Source organism: Neolamprologus brichardi, chromosome 20 (assembly GCF_056152115.1).
Source record: "Neolamprologus brichardi isolate AB-2024 chromosome 20, ASM5615211v1, whole genome shotgun sequence".
Taxonomy (NCBI): Eukaryota; Metazoa; Chordata; class Actinopteri; order Cichliformes; family Cichlidae; genus Neolamprologus; species Neolamprologus brichardi.
In genome coordinates this window covers 29,896,075-29,916,906 of record NC_142123.1, presented here as the reverse complement: position 1 = coordinate 29,916,906, position 20,832 = coordinate 29,896,075, and the positions used below count along the sequence as shown (strand labels likewise).

The 20,832-nt window shown below is 40.8% G+C and overlaps 2 protein-coding genes across 3 annotated transcripts; one reads left to right on the top strand and one right to left on the bottom strand.

Annotated features, from left to right (window-relative positions):
* The first annotated feature begins 288 nt into the window (after positions 1-288).
* Positions 289-12,417, top strand: itih6 (inter-alpha-trypsin inhibitor heavy chain family member 6). 2 transcript variants are annotated; one of them, XM_087833953.1, is made up of 17 exons: positions 289-476; positions 1,176-1,211; positions 1,988-2,142; positions 3,779-3,889; positions 4,044-4,294; positions 4,514-4,683; positions 4,776-4,892; positions 5,019-5,190; positions 5,315-6,892; positions 7,040-7,072; positions 8,458-8,475; positions 8,587-8,634; positions 8,725-8,745; positions 8,832-8,927; positions 9,018-9,131; positions 9,213-9,596; positions 11,076-12,417. In XM_087833953.1, exons 1-17 carry the CDS (start codon positions 372-374, stop codon positions 11,336-11,338), a joined length of 3,672 nt encoding a protein of 1,223 aa, XP_087690079.1. In that variant the 5' UTR covers positions 289-371; the 3' UTR covers positions 11,339-12,417. The 2 variants fall into 2 exon arrangements, with proteins under 2 accessions (XP_087690079.1, XP_087690078.1); XM_087833952.1 differs by having other exon boundaries at positions 328-476; positions 8,883-8,927.
* Positions 11,917-20,637, bottom strand: gdi1 (GDP dissociation inhibitor 1). Its single transcript, XM_006794002.3, has 11 exons — positions 20,320-20,637; positions 19,230-19,337; positions 18,952-19,051; positions 18,074-18,208; positions 17,790-17,988; positions 17,479-17,610; positions 17,277-17,376; positions 16,960-17,131; positions 15,858-16,002; positions 15,691-15,745; positions 11,917-14,705 (listed from the first exon to the last, which is right to left on the bottom strand). Exons 1-11 carry the CDS (start codon positions 20,362-20,364, stop codon positions 14,553-14,555), a joined length of 1,344 nt encoding a protein of 447 aa, XP_006794065.1. The 5' UTR covers positions 20,365-20,637; the 3' UTR covers positions 11,917-14,552.
* Positions 20,638-20,832: the final 195 nt, after the last annotated feature.

The following is a 20,832-nucleotide window of genomic DNA, read 5'->3' as shown; positions in this document are numbered from 1 at the left end:
AGACGCTGGGGAGGGGAGACTGTTTTGGTGTTTTCCTGAAGTTCTCGTTAAGTCCCCAAAGTTTCCAGTATATATGAATGCATGCTGGAAGCGGCCTCCCTCCTCCTTTTCCGTGAAAAGTCGTGCAGGTTTCTAAATGAACTTCACTCTCTTTGGCATTTTTTCTTCCACAACACCTCACGGATGTTTGGCTCCTTTCTGAGTATTTTTATGTCAATATCAAAGCCGCAGTTTACGTGACGCGAGAGAGGGGGTGGACTGCCCACTGCAAAAAGTGTAAAAATTAGGCGTGTGCTCTGCTTGCTTCAGTCAGCGTGAGACCACTGGACGATTTCCTTATTTTTCAGCACGTCCAAATTATTAAGGGCAAAATGTTTTTAAAGGTTCCCTGTGTTCTAGTCTTCTTCACTTTGTACATGCGAGAGGGATTATCAGAGGATTATGATGCAAAAGTTAGCACGAATATTAATTTACAGGTAAGATTTTGGTTTTTTATTACACAGTAAATGCTGCTTTCTGAAATATCATCCCTATTGCATTATGACAATATTAATGACGCAGAGCTTTATATTTAATGCATTTTAAACGCAAAAACATTCATTTAAATCCAGTAAATCTCAGTCAACTCTTTGCGAAATATTTAAAAATTATCAAAGCTATATTTCCTAAACTGAAAGTTTGCACAATGGAGAACTATATAATAAGATTACCAAAAAAGATCTTATTATATAGTCCTATTTTTCTATAACCCGTATAATTAATGTTGCGTAACTTTCTCTTTAGGGGGTTTCCACACTTACTATTTGTTTATGCTAACTTCGCACCAATACACAGGATATTTGGTAATGTATTGACACAGCAATGACTAGTGTATTGAATTAACATTGGACACCGAACCCTGGCCCGGGCCTGCATACAGTGAAAGCATTTATTTCCAGTTCCACTTCCCCTCCATTCATGAATGACTTTGATTCAAACTGTTATGACACTCAGTCGTGACCCAACCCTCACACAGAAAGATTGTACAGATTAATTTAAAAATGGGACATTTTGGACAAATTATTGAACCAAGAATCTCTTGTTACACTTACAAAATGTGCCATTTCCTAAATGCACTTTAAATACCAGTGTGGTTTGTTTTTTGTTTTTTATGTGGTGAATTGTTTCTTTTCCAGAGAGCAAAACGTCAAAGCAAACCAACAAAACCAGTGGTAAGTCTGTGCATTTTTTTGTATTAATGCTAAGTAATGGCTGTTCTGTGGCTCTAACAGCTGTGCAGATTTTATTCTGTTCTGTTGGTTGCACAACCTGAACTGCACGACGAGCTTCACAGTCAGGGGAAACAACCACCACTGCCTCTCAGGATATCTTCAGTAACTCCACTGTGGGATTTTCCCTTCAGGTTACTTCAGTCTGTAGCAGTTCCCTGGTAACATACAGTAATTCTTGGACAAACCACAGCTTTCCTAAATACCACTGAGGTGGAAGCCTGATGTGGCTGTCTCGGCCCCCTGCCTGTCGCCTTGTCCTGCACTAATGTGGCCAGCATTAACCAGATTGGTCTCAGTAGGCACCAGCAGTCCCTAAGTAAACAACAGGAGGGCACAGACACCATGCAGGGAACTGCTTTGTGTTGTTTCACTGACTTGATGCAGGAGAATCAGTAATATAAAAAAAAAGAAAAACAAGGCCACCACATTGGCAGTAAGTTCATATGCATGGCTCGCTGTTATAGCTAGATCTGAACATTGGCATCAATGTAAATGTGGCAACTGGGAAAGATTCATACAGGTGGCAAATCTACAGGAAACTGTAATTTATTTATTTTTATTTCTATTTTTGCCATCAGTTGATTTGATTGACATCTTGTATTTTTACAGTAAAACAGGGCTTTGCTCCCATGTGACGAGAATCTCCTGTAAATCCTCCAGTTTGATGCTTCCTTCTCCAACCTTTAAGTTATTCACTTATTTTTTTATGTCTCCAGCTGAAGGTGACAGACTACCTTGTTAAGTGTTCAGTGGTGTCCCGCTATGCTGTTACTACAGTCCAGAGTTCAGTGTGGAACCAGCTCCCAATAACTAAGGAGGCTGCCTTTGAGGTGGACCTGCCCTCCTCTGCTTTCATTTCTAACTTCACCATGTAAGTCAGCCCAGTATTATCAAGTCTGCAACCTATGGTATCATTTCTTTGTTAGTGTGTCTGTGTTCTTTCTGTTTCCTTTTCTTCTTCTCTACTTCTTTGCTCTTACTTTAAAAGCCTGAAACGGCACCCAATCTGTGTCTCACTCTTTTGAATAACTGTCTTCCAGTAGTGTTTACTATATATTGATTAAAAACGCATAGCTACTAAGTCCCACATTTTAAAGTGGGAAAGAAAAAAGCACTTTTTATCTGCTATATAGTGAGAAGACAAGATACAAATAATAGAAAAAAAGCAGTATCAATATAAATATGTAGAGTATCTCACAATTGAGAAATAACGCAAATTGAAATGAACAAAAGTAATCGTTTTCATTGGTGGCCTGAATCATAAGGTAAAACTTGAGACAAATTTGTAGAAATTCGTACGTGTAGATCATTTTTGCTGTAGGAAACTAGAATTCTGGTCTGGAGTAGATGCATAATTTTATGACTGAGAGGTTTCAAAACCGCTCTCCTTTAAAAATGCTAAATATAAACAGGACAAATAAGTCAACACTGCAGGCCAAACAGCAAGCCCGGAGTTGAATTTGGGAGCGGAAGCAGGTCAGGAGGAGGAGGAACCTGAGGGTACATGAATGTCAAGCTTTGTAAACCCAAGTCCAAAAGTTAATAGGAGTTTGCCCAGTTCCCCTTTCTCCCCCACACAGTTTACTAAGGCACCTTGCCAGTTCAGATATGCTGCATAGACACACACTTACATCAGCTGTCCGTGTGTGTGTGTGTGTGTGTGTGTGTGTGTGTGTGTACACAGGAGGATTTAGACTTGAATTTTTTAAGTATGTGTGAGTTTGGAGCTCGTACAGCTTCTTGCACCCATAATTCTTGCCATTTCTCTCTCACTCCTTGTCGCACACAGACTTGCATGCATTCATAAATGTTCTCACACAGACATTCAGAACTCATAAGACTGCCTGTATGTCACTAAATACCCAGAGGAAAAAAGTTGTGGTATATGTATTGCGTTAGTTCTTTGGCATTTCGGCTTCCAACACTAAGAACTCTATGTGTAGATCACTGACGTACAGCCGTTCCTTCACGCTCTCAGCCAGCCACACATATAAATATAAGCACCTTCATTTTCCACTCTGCTCTCTCATGCCATTCTGCTCTGCTTTTCAAACAAGACCCGCTTCAAGGCTGCAGGTTTATTTTAGTTAGCTCTTGATGTTTTTTCCCTTTGGATATATTTGTTCTGTGGACCTGACCTTAATTTAGCACCTTGTCACGTGCCAGCAGTGGTCACGATGCCTAGAAAGTGCACTGTGTGAATTGAATCTCATTTTTGAGCGCTGGTTTTGGTTGGGATTTCGCTGGGTGTAGCACACAGTGGCACTCCCCTGGAGGATCATCAGCTTGTGAGCTCTCTTGCTCCATTATTGTTATTTTTTACACGGAAATTACTCTTTTCCACTCTTCCTGTTTATAACCCTCACCTCCTTTTCATGTTGTATGAACTCGATATGTATACAAGTTTGTGTGGCAGCTTTGTAATTTGTGTAAAGTAAAACAAATCGTGTTTAACATCCCCGTGTGTGTCACACAGAGAGGTATTTCTTCTTTCCTTTTCCCATCAGCACTTCCAGCGGCAAGGTGTATGTGGCCCAGGTGAAGGAAAGGGCTGCTGCCAGGAAAATTTACGACGCAGCTAAGAAGCAAGGAAAAACAGCAGGACTTGTCGCTACCAAGTCAGTCTTAAAAAAAATTGGAACTTTTTACCACCTTTGATAACTGCAGAATATTATGTTTTGTTTTGGGGGAGGGTAGTTTTTTCATGTTTGCAGTATCATACTACATTTACAGAAATACAACTTTGCAAATGTTACATTTGTGGTTTTGCAGAGAGAGGGAAATTGAGAAGTTTCGTGTTGCAGTGAGTGTGCCATCAGGGGCTAGGGTGTCCTTCTTCCTGACGTACGAGGAGCTGTTACAGCGTCGGCTCGGCCGCTATGAGCTCACTCTGGGTCTGAGGCCCGGTCAGCTTGTCCAGAACCTCACATTAGATGTCTGCATAAGAGAGAGGACAGGCATCAGTTTTCTTAAGGTCCTTCCTCTTAGGACAAGCCGAGCGGTCGCCAACACCCCAGCTCAAGGTAAAATCTGAACGATTAGCCATCACAATATTTACATGTGCATTATTTGACTTAACATAATGTCTTGTTTTTGCTGGCTGTAATTTCATACCACACAGGGATGGTATATTCTTAAATGGTTGGTGAGAAAAATGCAAATAAGTCTACTTACTTTGATGGAAATTTTGTAGATTATCTTCTATTGGTTTTGAGTCCAACCTCATGGCATGTTTCCCACAGCTAATGCCGATGCCCCTGCCTCTACTCATGTCGAGCAGAGTCCCGAGTGTGCTCGGGTCCGCTACACTCCAACTCTAAATCAACAGAAGAGCATTTCTTCCAATGGTCTTAATGCTGATTTCATCATCCAATATGATGTGGATCTAAAAGACCTCATAGGTGATGTTCAGGTCAGCATTCCTGACTTTGTCACACTGTAAACATCTAATACCGATAGAAGCAAAGGTTGCTTTTAACAATCTCTTTTCTCACTCACTGCCAGGTGTATGATGGCTACTTTGTGCATTACTTTGCACCTAGGGGACTTCCTGTGGTTCCTAAGGATGTTATATTTGTCATTGATGTCAGCAGCTCAATGATAGGCAATAAGATAAAGCAGGTAAAGTGGACAAAGGCTAATTTGGATAGCTAGAGCTGTATTAAGTGTCTTAAGATGAAGAAACTTGCTCACATATGACAGCAACGTCGGTTTTCTGTAAATAATTCCAAGAATTTCTGTCAGTAGACAAAGCAAGCTATGAGCACCATCCTTGGGGACCTTAGAGAGGGAGACCACTTCAACATCGTCACCTTCTCGGATAAGGTTCACACTTGGAAAAAAGGCAAAACCGTGCGAGCAACTCGGCAGAATGTATGGGAAGCCAAAGAGTTTGTGAAGAGGATTATAGCAGAAGGATGTGAGTCCAAAACTGATACTGACTGAACTGCTGCACCGTAGACAATTTGAATCATTGCATCAGCTGATTGTTAAACTTGTGCCTTCAACAGTAATTCTCTCCTTTTTCCACTCCTTTGTGTCAGGGACCAATATTAATGCAGCTCTGCTCTCAGCTGCCCAGCTTGTCAATCCTCCATCCTCTGGCCCTTCCAGACGCACCTCATCTCATCGTGTTCCTCTGGTGATTTTCCTCACTGATGGGGAAGCAACCATCGGAGTCACATCCAGTGAGACTATCCTCAGTAATGCCAAGAAGGCTTTGGGCTCAGCCTCTCTGTTTGGCCTTGCCTTTGGAGATGATGCAGACTTCCTGCTTCTCAAACGCCTGGCTCTGGAAAACCGAGGTGTAGCCAGGATGGTGTATGAAGATGCAGATGCAGCCTTGCAGCTTAAGGGCTTCTATGATGAAGTAGCTAGCCCTTTGTTATCAGACATACAGCTGTCTTATCTGGATGATCAAGCATTTGATGTCACCCGCTCCCTTTTTCCAAACTACTTCCAAGGATCTGAGTTGGTTGTGACTGGGAGAGTTAAGACCGGGGTCAAAGATTTAAAGGTGCTAGTCTCAGCTATAGATTCAAAGCAGCAAATGAAGCTGGAGAATGACGTGTTTATTTCCCAAGAAAATGGGACTACAGCTTCACTAGAGTGTTCGGGAGATTTAGAAGGGATATCCAGCTTTGTTCATCGCCTCTGGGCATATTTCACTATCAAGGAGCTTCTACTGGCTAAACTGAATTCTACTGATCCTGCAACTCAAAAGTTGCTAACAGATAAAGCAACCAACCTCTCCCTCAAATATAACTTTGTCACACCAGTCACTTCTTTAGTTGTAGTTAAGCCAGATGAAGATGAAGCAACTCAAAGTCCAACCACTCCAGAACCCACCACAGCTGCCACTATAACCACAACAGCAACAACTACAGCTACAACCAAAATGTCAGCTGCTGGTGTAGCAAAGAAGTCCGGCTCACCACCTAACCCTAAGCATAAGAAGTTAAATCCAGGCCTGCCTAAGTCACCTCCAAATATCCTAAAACCCCCCAAAACATCAGTGGTTACATCCTCCAAAAAAGCAGCTACAACCTCGAGTCCGAGCTCTATGAAAACAGCCCCTGCACCATTCTCTGCTAAAAAGCTCACTCCTTCCCATAATGGCCTGAAAACGTCTCCTCCTCCTCCTCCAGCTGGAAGGATACCCACTTCTCTGCTAAAGATTTTAAAAACAGCACCACCTCCGGCACCTGGAAAGGTCTCCACTCCCCTGCCCAATGCCAAGAAACCAAATACTCCCACAACCACCCCTATGCTGACATTCCCCACCAGTCTCTCACCACCACTAAGTTCAGTCAGAACGAACCCTGCCCCCCTACCCAGTACAGCACGGACAGCTCTCCCTCCTGTCAAAGTGACTCTAAGAGCAGAGAACAGCACCTCGTCTGCTCCATATGCTCACCTGCCCGAAAGCACTCCTTCCCTCACTCACTTGTCATCTACACTAACCTCTCCCACACCAGCTCCAGCTCCAGCAGTGGAAAACAACAACACAAAATCAAATGTTGACACAGACCTGAGGATTGCCACCCTAGTGTCAGCTACCTTTGCTCCCATGCCTGGCGTAACAGATGGGGAACAACTGTGGGAGGCAGCACAGCTTCTGGGTAGGTTACACCTCATCTCATCTGTTGTGTGCTGAGCCTAATTCACAGTCAAAGTCTTTTTTTGCAACCTGGGAGTTTATAAGGTGGATGATGAGGAGTAGACTGTTTGTTTATCATTTATTGAACTGTTTTTTGTCTCTCCACTAGATGTCTCTTCTTCCATTCAAATTCAAAGACGAGGTAAAACTGGATTTCCTCTCTATAATAACAAACGCTTTGTTACTCAAAGCGCTATTTGTATATATTTGTATATATTTGTACCTGTTTATACTGGAGCTAGTAGTAATAGTTATATCATATACTAGAATATAATTTACTTAAAGGGGACCTATTGTAGTGCCCTGTACTTTTATTCTTGGATTCTGGAGTAGGTTAGCATAAGTCTAAGTTTAGAATAATTCCTGTTCATCTTATACTGGACCTTGACACAGCTCTTTAATTTATCTGCCATCTGAAATCAGTTAATACACGCTTTGACTGGCAGCACCTCACAAACAGAAGGCTTCACTGCAAGTGGGCAGGACTAAAAAGTTAGGACACACTCGAGATTATGGACAAGTTTAATAAAAAAAAAACTATGACGCACAAAATGAAACTCTTGTACATAGTGAACATACTGTAGTGGTCAGATATGCTAAATGCTGACATCCTGATCACTCTTTGGGTATCTTTATTTCATACCAGGACCAATTTCCTGGTTCAGTATGGCAAAGGAAGCTCAGCTTACTGCAGGTCACTGAAGAACTCAGCTGATGTTGTTGTGTTGTTGTACATTGTTTTCTGTATTATAGAAAGCAGGAAATTTTGAAAAATAAGAAAATGCCTCACTTTGACCGAGTTCATCCAAAGACAAAGAAGGAGGGATGGACAAATAGGATTAAAAAAAATAGAAAGTGATAATTGAGCATAATAGTTCCCCTTTGATTGATTGATTGAATCTTTATTTTGAAGATGTTAAAAAAGTACAACAACATAGAATTAAAAGAGACAAATAAACAAAGCAAAACAAAAAGAAAACGAGCAACCACAACAATAATAGTTCCCCTTCATAAAAGTGCCTCTGGAAATTAAAGCATCTGACAACATTGGAGGGGAAATTATTCTCTGGTGGAAATGTTCACTTTAAAGAATTAAAGAAATGCTTTATTTTTAGTGTTGAAGCAAAAACAACATATTTTATAATTGTAAGTAAGTAAGTAAGTAAAATTTATTTATATAGCACTTTTCACAGATAAAAAGTCACAAAGTGCTTCACAACACAGGAAATGGAAATATAAAACAATATAACAGCAAATAAAACAGCAAATAAAACAAAATAAAACTATAAAACTATAAAAACAGCATAAGAGGAAATTAATCAAATGCTTTTTCTAAATCATGTTATATATATTTTAAAATGATAAATTTGCATTTTAAAATACAGCACCTGAGAATCATTCTTAAACACAGTTCTTAGATTCAGTAACATTATCTAGCTGTTAAAATACGCCATGACAACTTGTCATATGCAGCACAGGAGAAGAATATAAATCAGTAATAATTTGCATCTCTTTTCTATTAAATAGATATTGACCTGGTGAAAGGTAAGCATCATGACTAAATCATTATATTCTGTTATTTCTAAAATCAGCTCCTTTGGTGAGCAGTACAGTGTGAAGTGAACCTGCTTTTCATACATTGTTTCCATTTCTCAGACTATGATGCAACCTATGAATATGATTACGATGACGATCAAGATAACTGTAAGTTTTCAATGTATATTGGAAGCAATACTCTACTCTCACTTACGACCTGAAATGTTTCTTTACAATACATGTCTGACTTATTTTCAGGGTATATTACTGACACTTTTGGTGAGTATTTGAGAATGCAAGAGCTGCATATAAAGTCATTAACTGTAAAGATGCTGCTTGCAATACAGTCCTGTCATTGGTTTCAGTGCTTGGGAGTGAGGAGGATTGTCCTTTAGCTGAATGTCTTGTGTTTTTAGAGCCTCAACACAAAATGGGAGCCATCAGGGGATTCTCCTCATCAGGTTGAGTCAACATTTTATTTATTTTCTCTTTAATATGCCCTTAAAGTAATTTCAGTAGTTAATGTTTATACTAAATATTATCTTTTGCAGTTGATGGAGATCCTCATTTTGTGGTCCAGCTAGCAAAGGTTCACCAGAACCTGTGTTTCACAGTAGATGGCAGGGCTAATGATGTCCTCAGACTGCTGGAAGACCCAGAGAGAAGTATGCAGAGCAAAAAGATCTATAATCTGACACTGTAATTTTGGTGTTTAAACATCTACATATGTCTCCTTTCTTTTCAAGATATCATTGTAGATGGCCACCTAATGGGGGCTCCCTCCAAAGATGGGGTTGAAGACCGTTTGCGAAACTACTTTGACCAGCTCACAATCTCCGCGGTCACGGGCAACTCTGGTGACATCATGATCACACTCACGCTGGACGCTGTAGTCGTGGAAGGTGAAGGGCGGGATACGCTTCCCATCAATCAGCAGGGATCAGTGACGAGGCAAGGCGTGACTGTTACTGTGGACAACCACCAGAGCTGCTGGATCGAGCTGGCAGCGGGCGTGCAGTTCCTGGTCCTGTTCCATCATTATAAACATCCAAGCTACCTGCAGTTGGCTCACCTGGGTTTTTACATCACAGATGGGCGAGGCCTTTCTGACTCCACCCAAGGCCTTCTGGGTGAGTACACTGAAGCTTCCACTGAAAATGAATATGTTGTTTTGTTTTGGTACATATGGCATAAAACACTTAAAATACTTAATTGCAGATGAAAGCTTCCACTTATAAAACCATTTTAAATACTACACTGTTGGCTATTGTGTCCAGTGGTTTAAAAGAAAGCTGGCCACAACATTCAATTTTCATTTCTTTAGATGTGATATCAGTTATAGAAATAGATTGTTTGTACTCAGTCTTATGAGCTTAAAAAAGAAGACGACTGGACTTCTTTAGTTTTCTGGAAGATGTTTCATCTCAGCCAATAGTTCCCTTGAATGTAATAAAGAAAAATAAATTGCAAATAAACAAAAATATTCGGGATCAATATCTCTTTCCTGATCTGATTACTAGAAAAAACCCCTGCAAACCTCACTGTCAACAGTTTAATGTACAACCTTTCTAATTTCTACCATTGCCAACCTAAACATCAGCTAACGAATGCTACAAATGTTTAAATCCCATCGCAACCGTAAGTGTCAGCGTTGGTTCTCAGTCATCCAGGTTAAGGTAGTCTAAGGCAGCAGTTCCCAACCCCCGGGCCTCGGACCGGTACTGGTCCGTGAGTCGTTTGGTACCGGGCCGCGAGAGTTGAGGCTCAGGTGTGAAATGTTTGGTTTTCAGGGTTTTTATCGGTTTTTAGCATTATTTTGTTATCGTTTTTATTGTTAATTCGGTTTTCCTGGGTCTTTTCACGTATGTTATGAATAAATCTTCTTTTTTTTCGGTACCTGTACTAGTTTTATTTTGTTGTATTTATCCGCGACACCTTAAAGGCCGGTCCGTGAAAATATTGTCGGGCATAAACCGGTCCGTGGCGCCAAAAAGGTTGGGAGCTAATGGGATTTGGGGTTAGTATGTCTCTTTGCTTAATCATAGACTCTATATAAAAGATTATGTAGCCGCTATTACCATTACTTTGAAGCCTGTTATTGACCATTTTTACTATTTTATTTGACTATTTTACCATTTAAAGCATTTCATCATTGTAGTTTTTTGACATATGATGCATCATTAATAATGTAGTGGACCTGACAGTGTAAATGGGGGCTGCTGCATATTCATACAGTATTGACTTGTCAACCACAAAGTAGGCCAACTCTAGTACTTGATGTGATGACTGTTTTGTAATATACCAAACAAGCATTATGTAAACAATCTCTTGTACACATGGATTTTAGAATTTTTAACAAAAGAATGTAGCACACTACAGGAGGCCTTACTTTTTAGACTCAAAGACACTTTCCATCTTTTATGTACAGTCTATGATCTTAGTGTTAAATGTAAATGATATATAGAGCAATCAGATGTGCTTATTTACTCAAGCCATATATCGATCAAGTGTCAAAAAATAATAATCGGATACCTCAAATTTATAGATGAATACAGGAAGTGAGTTTAAGTTGTTACTTCTCATCATTTCTGTCCTTTATCCATCTGCAGGCCAGTTTCAACGCGCGGACATTAATATAACAGTGGTGAAAGACCATGTGGATGAAGGTCTTCATCGAGTTAAGAAGGAACAAATTCTGGCCAGGGGGATCCTGAGGTGGGGATCAGAGCAAATGCCAGTTATCCTGCAAGACAAGACGCTGAAGGACTCGGTGCAAAAACGCCACCGAAGCAGCTGCTGGCTGGTGCCCAAGACAGAGATAGAGAGACTACTGGGTCATTCGTATGAGAGCTACGTGGTGAATCGTGTGTAATTCTAGCCGAGTCATTTCCACCGTGTTGTCTGTTCGCTGCACAGCTCAAGTCACAGCAGGTAATGTGGATAGGTTATCACAAAAGGATGAACCAAAGCTGGGATCCAACTGGGTTAGTTGCCTGAATGGTATTCTGGAAGGGTGGGACAGATTACAGACTGCAAAGAAAAGTTTCCTGCAAAGAAGTAAATACAGCAAAGGATTGAATGGTGCCCCTGTTCCAGCTCCACCACTGAATTTGAACCAGATTCAAGCTTCGTATCTATGACAGAGACGCAATGTACTCCTGGTCGCATGGCAACTACAAAATATCCAATGGTTGCTGCAGCAGTTTGCGCATGCTCCAAAATGCCTTGCAAAACAACCCTGTTTACAAGTTGTTTATCAGATTATTCTTATATTTTATGATTGAATTTTTGATAGTCAAAAGCTATCTTTCAGAATTACTTGTAATCATAGTGTAATTCAATAAGTTGTATTTTTAGTACAAGTGTATATAAAACATTAATGTATGTATGTGTGTATAGATAAACTTCCCGTGTCAGCATTGCATCTTTAATAAGCAACACAAATCAGTCTTTTCCAAGTTTGCCATGTGCTTTTTATTTTTCTGTCATTTCATTCATAGTTTAATTCATTTTATTTGTTACACAAGACATTAGGCATTGTTCACATACTAGTGATCAAACAAGGACAGTAAGTTTTCTACTACTCAGTCTATTTCTTTTGTCAATTTCAAGGGATATTTGTCAATAGTGGTTTTCAAAGGCCATACTAAACAGTACAACCACACATGAGGCTTTTGTTTTCAATAAATAAAAAAAGAGGATAGTATCTGATGCTGAGGAAGGGTGGGTGGGGGGCTTCAGATATATCTATGTTCAAGAAGTAAACAGTATTCCAGTTATCACCAGATAATGTGTTTCCAGGATGAAGAGCACACACAATGTTAAATGACGCACAGTGTGAACACACAGCTGTATCGACTTTGACTCCAGATCTATGACTGACTGCTGCTGTTGTCCCTCCATCACAACCTGTTTCTTAAGAATGCTAAAAATCATTAAATCCTGATGCAACACTGGAATGATCACTAAATTAGGTAAACATAACACATGACACAGCAAATAAACAAACGAAAGAAATCGGTGTGCATAACGTTTCAAATCCATTTTATCATCGGAACGTAAACTATTAGCATAGCATATTCAGCACTTGACGTAAACCCTTCCACGATACGTCAGCGAAATTCAAATAAATAGAGCTCAAAGATAAGACACGTCAACACCCCGGACGCGATAACTTTGTTTAGAGTTGTCAAGGGGTTGGTCGCGGTGGATAAAGTGAAATGGAACCGCTTCAGTTTTCAGTAAAGTAACATGGATCGTAGCATCTCGCGTTTGTTTTGATCCATAACGAGCCAAGCCACAGATCGATCTGACTGCGAGTGTGCGCTGCAGAGATATGAGGAACTGTCTCAGGTGTACAATAACACCTCTGACTCGGTAGGAAACAGCATCCTCTCTATAGTGTTCAGCCAGCTCTGCAGAGCAACATACACCACCAAACTTTTAATGTCAGCGAGCTTTGCCAATAACAGAATCACCAGTTTTGGCACAAGACTGGCCTCCCACTACATGTTAGTAAAAACAAAGCAGTCAATGTTTTGAATGGGTCCAAACTTTTGAATTAGACCCAAAATTAAGGCTACAACCAAATAAAAGCATCTTGGTTCACTCTCATGGGGCGGCACTTGGAACTGTGGTTTCATACTTATGCTATGCTACAGTCTTTTGAAAATTTCTTGCTTTTCCCTCTATGTCACACTACAATTTTTTTCTGAGTTTTAATCCCAAGGGTAATGACTTACCTCAATGACAAACACAAGGGTTGAAACAACCAAGACACAATCTGGTGCTTCCACTGAGAGCCGAAATTTCAGTCTTCACTCTCTTCCCCCGCAAGTGAAACTTCGCCAAGACAACAATCTCCTCACATACATTCTCATCCTTCACCATTTCAAAAATCTTCCAGATCTCTTCACAGAAACCCTCACCTAACACAAGACAAATCCTCGCCATGCCTTTTTGCCCCAATGTTCCCTTTTTCTCGTAAATGTTCAACTCGAAGACCACGGTTTCATCCTCTGCTCTGTAAACTTCATAACTTCAGCCAGTGAAATGTGCACCAAGCATATAGAAATAAAACTCTTCAATAATTTAAAATGTTAGAAAGTAAACTATTCAAATTCAAAACTGACATCACACAACAGAGATAAACAAAGAAACTTTTTTTTGTGTTTTTCTTTTCCAGGAGGGAAGGGTTGACAGTTAGTAGCCACTGATTAGCTTGCCTGCTAGCACAGGAAACACAACAGCATTGCAAAGTGAGCACTACCAGCTGACAGAACAGCCCATTTATATGTAACTTTTCATCACATTTTTTTGTTTTGTTTTTTTCTGTTTTTGCCCGACCAACAGATTTTGCCAAAATGAGCGGCATCTATTGAAGAAACACAGGTAAAAGACCAAGTAAGAGAAAAGTGAAAGCAGGGTTGACAGGAGTGATGCGTGGAATGGTCCAGCCTTCATACCGCAGTGTCATTTGAATCTATGTACAATACTACTGTGTGTAAAAGATGCATGCACGTCCACTGGAGGTGACCCTTCCAGAGGATTCTACACTAAGCCGTTACACATCTCTCATGTCAGAGCTATCTGTTGAGACTTCTCGGTGCCATCAACCTTCCATCGACCCAACCTCTGATATGAGGAGAAAGATGTTACAGGAGGAATGAAATGCTTTGGAAATTGCCAACAACAAGTAATAAATTCACCTCTAATGATAATAGTTAAGACATGATTATACTGTAAATTCTACAATGGAATGAAAAACCATATCAACCCTGCTTTTCAGTGACAGAGAAAGGGAATGTGAGCATTTGAAAAGCGTGTATGTGTGTGTCTGTGAGCATTTATGTGTCTGAATGCGTGCCAAGAGAGGGCGAGAGAGAGCGACGCGAGGAGGTGGAGGCAAACGGCTGAAGACAGGCTCAGAAGCTCAGACGCACACCCTCTCCACCACTCTCACATTTTACCCATTTTGCTTTTAAAGCACTGTTTAGGCAGCTCTACCGAAAGCCCCGTTGCCTCCAGTTTTGCATCCACCTCCTTTCCCAGCCTTGCCCTCTCTCAGAAGCCCCCCCCTCTCTAGCTCACTGCTCATCCTCCCCAAACACATCGTTCTGTTTGCGTTTCATGTTTTCAAAGTCAAAGTCGCTCCCGGTCGTACGTTTGTAGATGTCCTTGATGTCATTGCAAGTGGTCTCGAAGTGAGTGGTGGCATCGTAGGACCTTGATGCGAAGATCTGAGGAAAAAGTTCAATAACAAGACTTAGATTTTACAGCATTGCTAGCAGGTCTGTGAGGCTGCAGTGCTCATTTCCAGCTTCACATTTTTATTCAAAAATCTACAAAAATAGCTTTGCATGATCCTTATTTATTGTCATACCAGGCCTCTGTGCACCTGCACAGTTCATCTGTCTGAAACAAGCAGATCTATCTCCCATCTCCTAACAAAGCTTTGTAAATGACTGAAAACAGAGGGTTTAAATACAACACAGCTCTGTGTCTGATATGAACATATTAGGGATATCCACTCATAGTGACATCATACAGAGGCAAGAGGGGAAAAAACTCTGAATCTGATTATTTAGAGCAGTCTGATGCTTGCAGCTAAAATTTCAAGCTGGCACCTAAACGCCTCACATGCACATACAAGCTGGCTTCAAAAGTGAGTCAATCCCCACAGCCTCCTATGCTAACATTTTAGAGCAGAAACAAATCTGGGCTTTATTTAAGGTCTTTTGGGCTATTTTTAAAACAATTAACCATCAAATATCTTGCATTTAACTGTATTAATAGCGCTATGCATTTGGTGAGTCAATTCTACCGTTCTGTATGGAACTTAGCACTAATTAGCAGGTGTCTGCATCTATTTTATGTACTCATACAGTTTATGGGTGCCTCTTGCTAACCAAACTTGCTAACTTGAAAGGAATGCAAACTCTCATCCATTTCTGGGTCCAAAATAACCAAGCGGGCCAGCTGTTGCCCATAAAGTTGAAGCTTCCAAAAAGGAGATCACAATACAAGTGACATCACTAGATCATTACTACAGCCATCTTCTATGCACAGTCTATGATAATTACCTATCTAGTACAACATTTCTTTGCAACAAACTGGGCAACTGACCCTTCAACGCAGCCGTATTAGTTGTGACAGCGTATTAATTTGTTATCTTGTAAAATACAATATTTTTTCTGAATGTTACCCTTGGAAAAAATGTCTCACCTGGCTCTCAGTACCATCATCTGTGGGCTCATAAAGGTCGCTAATAGCCACAAACCTGTGGGGAAAAAAATGTGATTTATCCCAGTTATATATACATCCCCCCCCCCCTCATGTAACTAAAAATATACATGAATTTGAATAAGCAAGCAGTAAAATGTGGGACTCACTTTTGGTCGATGGGCTCCAGCAGCTCCAGAGCTGGCTCAATTTCATTCTCAGGTTCACTAGTTTCCACTGTGGTGCTGACAATAGCGATGTACTTCCCCTGGGCCGCCACGTTGTGAGCATAGGAGATCATGCACACATAGATGTCTAAAGAACAGACAAAGGAGTTAACAGGAAGAGACGGTTAAATCAAGAGTTAACTTCAAGCTGGATTAATTGACGTTTTTGTCCACTTGGAGGCAGCAGGAACGAGCTGTATACACACTGACACGTTATCTTCCCAGTTGAGTAAACAGTTGCCTGTTTATATAAGCATTCATCTGGAGTCATGTTTCTAGCCACCTGCTGTGTGTCTCATATCTCATTTCCTTTAGCTTTGCTTTTGTTTCCATAACTTTTTAACAAACAAAATCTCAGTGTTGCTCCAGTATATGCACAAGTTACTTTTTTAAATTGTCTTTCTTCTTCTTCTTGTCAAGCAAGTTGTCTATAGTGATTATTGTCCTTCCTTCTTTCATTTTTTCCAACTTTACTGTTTAAATCAGGTGATAGTAAATCAAAACAGTACAACTGAAACAATTAGCAGAAAGATGCTAAAAAGCACCGTGGTGCTAAGGGCAACTGCAGATCTGATCACTTTGTCACATTTAACATGGAGTCTGATGTTTATTGTTCAGTTCAGTTCAGTTCTTTTTTATTTCAAACATATACATTCACCAACGTTTCATAAAATCATTCCATGCAGTTGTTTGAAAAGGAGTAGGCAGAAGTATATACTTATTTAGCCCTACCCCCTCAGGTTTACATCCTCATCATCTAAATTTGAACAACAAAAACGTATACAACACCTTCAACTTAGAACATAACATCACAAAAAAATATTTTCTCATGTTCAACTAAAACTAGATTTAGATTTGCTAATTTGCAGAAGAAAATAAACATCAGTTTGACTGCTGTCTTGGGTTAATTGCATTTTCTTCATTCTTATACTTATTTAAAATTTTGATTAGGGATGTTAAAAAATAATCTAAATTTAAACTAAATCTGCACCATTTCTTTGAAGAATAAAAAGCAGAAATATTGAATATAGAAAATATTGCTCACCTGAGTTGCGATTAACCTGATTCTGAGGAATGATGATCTGACAGGAGTTGGCATCATTAGTGTTTTTGATGGGATGGCTGAGGATGCAGATCACACGGATCACCTGACCCGCTTTACGGACACGGTCTGGGATGTAACTAGGGTCGCAAATGAGCTGCTTACAACGAGCCACCTGCAGTGGGAACGAGACAGTAATGGTGTGAGTCTGCTGGCTAAGTGTATTTGGCTGAATAAACCTTAGGCGTAACCACTTTCAAATTTGTAATGATACTGTTAAACTTGCGTAGCTGTGGACAATAAGGCAGAATCTGCTTTACCTCGCCCTCAGACTTTACTCCAATCACTTTTCCACCTTCCATCACGATCTCATCCACAGGTTTGTTCAGCATGTAGGTTCCTCCATAGATCGCACTCAACCTAAGATTACAAACGAGTACGATCCGTTAACTCGAGGAGTGGTTTTGATAGTTATGACAGACTCCATCATAAATATCAGAAGTTTAATTTAAGTTAAAATACCTGGCAAAGCCCTGTGGCAGTTCTCCCAGACCATAGAGGGGGTAGAGATAAGGGCTCTTGCCATACCGTGCCAGTGATTCACTGTAGAGTTTGATACGGTTGATCGTCTCCAAACAAGGAACATCAAGATAGCTGAAGTGGAGCAAAAGCAATGTGAGAACCCCATTGGTATCTGTTTAAGCACATAATAACAATAAACCCTTGGTATTCCCTGATAAGAACATCTGTGACTCATATTTGAAAGCATGCAACTGTGACATTAAGCAGAAATAAACAATTAAACGGTTGATGATGGGTGACGTTGTTCTTACTCATCTGTCCTGTAGAGGGCCAGGGCGTGGCCAGTGAAGTCAATGACATCCTGACCGAGGTCAAACTTCTTGTAAACGTCCCTCATCGTTGTGGTTTTAGGGTCCACGCCCTCAAAGGTCTTGGGGTCATTCTCATCAAAATTGGCCACAAAGACTAAAAACTTTCGAAACCTCCTCTTCTCAAACATTCCCATCAGATCTGTGAATTCAAACCGAGGTTTCAGCACTCTACTGTCGACGTCATCGCGTGCAAAACGTAACGAGACAACATTCAGGTGACTTACTTGAAGCTAGTGCCTCAGTCTCAGTTGATGGCACCTTGTAGATCTTTCCTCCTTTGTAGACAAAGCTGCCTTCCACTACTTTAAAGTCCAGATACCGTGTCACTTCTGTGTATAGCAGCATCTTTACAAGCTGACCTGCAATCAGGGAGGCAAACACACGCAACATCTTACAGGCTCTGTGTTAAATCCACACTACATATACAACATAACCACAAATCCCTTGAAAGCCTACGACATAACATGCTGTAACATGACGTGCACCTCCCAGGAAATATAACTATATGTCGCGTTAACAAATCCCACAGCTACTGTATTTCGCCTGCTTAATCTGGTCGATTCCTCCTATGCATTTCCAGCTACTTTTTTACCCTAGTTTCTGAATGGATCACTAAGAGGACAACAGCCACCGCCTTAATGTAAGAACTCAGAAATGTCATCAGATTCCTGGTGGGGGATTTTGAAAATTACTAGAATAAATATGAGGAAATGCACAAAAAAGTGGAAAAACTTCATGGACTGAAAAAAATACCGATCGGAACAAAGATTAAAGGCCAGGAGAGAAAAAAGTCCCAGCATTTTATTTGTTCCTGTCATGAATGGCACTGCTTACACCAGGACATGGTAAAACACCACCCACAAGCATTAATGCTGGCAAAGGTGTTGGCCACTTAAATAGGTCACAATGCCGGGTCTCCAGAGTCACCTAAACAAGCAGTTAGTGTGTGACCAACCTTGAAGAATTAAAGCACTTTGCAGTTACAGTATTAAGCTCCAGAATTACCCCGTTGAATAGTCTGAAAAGCCCTTTGGCTCTTGTGTACGTATCACGTGCTAACTCTTATAGCATTTCTTTATATAATTAGCAACAGGATTCTAACCGTTGGCCATGAGAAACTTGGGTATGAGGTCAACGTTCCAGTCACGTCCTCTGCCCATCGACTCAGGTGGGGTATCTGGCAGACTGAAGCGCTTGTACAGCTGTGGAAAAGGAAAGGAAAGCCTGTGAGGCCCATCAAATCCGAGGCTTTACAGATGATAAAGCAGTTAGCAAATGAAGACAGTAAAAGGGTGACAGATGGGACTGGAAGTAAAATGAGATATACTGAGAAACATTAAAAGTTTATTGATTGGTTTTATAGATCCCAGAAGTCCTTACCTCCTCCAGGGGGGTAATGGAAGAGCTCTCCCCACCGTAGTAGGGGTTTCGGTCCATGTGCAGAACCTTCTTGCCATTCACTGACATGATCCCAGACAGAATGCATTCCTGCACGAAAACGGATTTATTTATCCAACACATCAATCACATCAATAACTCTTAGGTATAAAACAGCCCTATAATAAATCCTTCTCCTGTCAAGGCTCCAGGGTTTTAGAGATGTGTTGAATCATTCATTGAGGGGTGTAGTTTAAGTTGTCAAGATGAGAAATGTTTCTAGTATTTGGTCTAGACCTTAGCATATCATTAGAGATAGGCACGCTGCTTAGTTTAGACACTGAATGTAAATGGAAGTAAGGAGGTTCTGACAGAAGGATGCGGGGGACAGTGGAAAAGATGTACGCATGCGTGATTGTATCGTCTTAACAACGTAGCTACTATAATAATAATAATAATAATAATAATAATAATAATAATAATAATAATAATGTAATTAAAATGTATTACATAAAAAAGAAAAATTGTGTGGATATGCATCGTTATATTTGATTCCATTTATAAAACTACCAGAATATCCGCTTCCGTGTCTGCAAAGAGCTGGGAGAATAGCACAGAAAGCGCACTTCTGCCGCAGAGGGTGTGATGAGTGAAAGGAAAGTGCGGCGATAGTGGCAGCAGTGAAAAGCTCTGTCATTTAATAAACCGGAGCTCAGGCCTGCGCCAACCTCAGGATGGAGGCCTGCCTATGCAAAGAGGACCATGACACACTGTAGGGTTACGCCTAAAAGATGCTGCTGGGTGTAACACAACACTGAGCCGGCTGTGACTCTGGAAAGCAAACAACTCCCGGTCGAGGAACGATTTGCTTCTCGTCGTGTACAAGCAGATCAGCTGGTGCGGTTTATTTCCAAAGCGCATCTCTTGTGATAAATTTCTAATGTGACACGCACGCCGGGATGCAAGGGGCTTCCACTCTTTGGCTAGGATAGAGGATAGCGGGCCTCTGGTCAGGCTAAAACCATCCTTTGGGAAGCTGACAGAATCAATTCGGTGTGTTTCTGTGCAGACAAAACGAAGCTTGACTACTCACTGTGAGTCCGGTGCCCAAAACGATCACATCATATTCCTCATCCATGTTGTCTCACCGCCTCTCCCGTCTCGCCCTCTTTTTGCCTTGAGAAATGAAGGGTATTGAAAGCAAATAAAATTGGTTAGTCCACAAACCGGGTAACTGTCTCTCACTGTCTCTGCACAGGTCCTTTAAATTGCTCTTCAAAGTAAAATATTATTTATTAATCATTGGGTATAAATGACCAATGGAATACACAGTCCACACTGTCACCGGCGAGGACGACCAAAGATGGCCCTGATCGTGGAGCAGTCTAGAACAATGTCACTGCGCGTCGGCAAATAGTGCGCATCCTCCTTCCCTATTTCCCATCCTGCCACACAATGGACTCAAGCTGCAAAGCGAGAGACGCCGCTTTGAGCCGGCTTTGGCTATAGTTTATTTTGCACACGGGCTGTGCTGTTGTGGAGTTTGGCTTTTGTTTTTGGCCATTTTGAAACCACAATGTTTGTGTTCTCTAATTTCTTATGCTAT

Coding starts and splice junctions, on each gene's coding strand:
- itih6 (XM_087833953.1), top strand. CDS start 372: ATGTTTTTAAAGGTTCCCTGTGTTCTAGTCTTCTTCACTTTGTACATG. Junction 4,684..4,775: donor ACCTCATAGGTGATGTTCAG/GTCAGCATTCCT, acceptor ACTCACTGCCAG/GTGTATGATGGCTACTTTGT. Junction 8,928..9,017: donor CAGGGGATTCTCCTCATCAG/GTTGAGTCAACA, acceptor TATCTTTTGCAG/TTGATGGAGATCCTCATTTT.
- gdi1 (XM_006794002.3), bottom strand. CDS start 20,364: ATGGATGAGGAATATGATGTGATCGTTTTGGGCACCGGACTCACA. Junction 19,338..20,319: donor TTTTGGGCACCGGACTCACA/GTGAGTAGTCAA, acceptor GTTTTCGTGCAG/GAATGCATTCTGTCTGGGAT. Junction 17,377..17,478: donor CTGCCACAGGGCTTTGCCAG/GTATTTTAACTT, acceptor TTGTAATCTTAG/GTTGAGTGCGATCTATGGAG.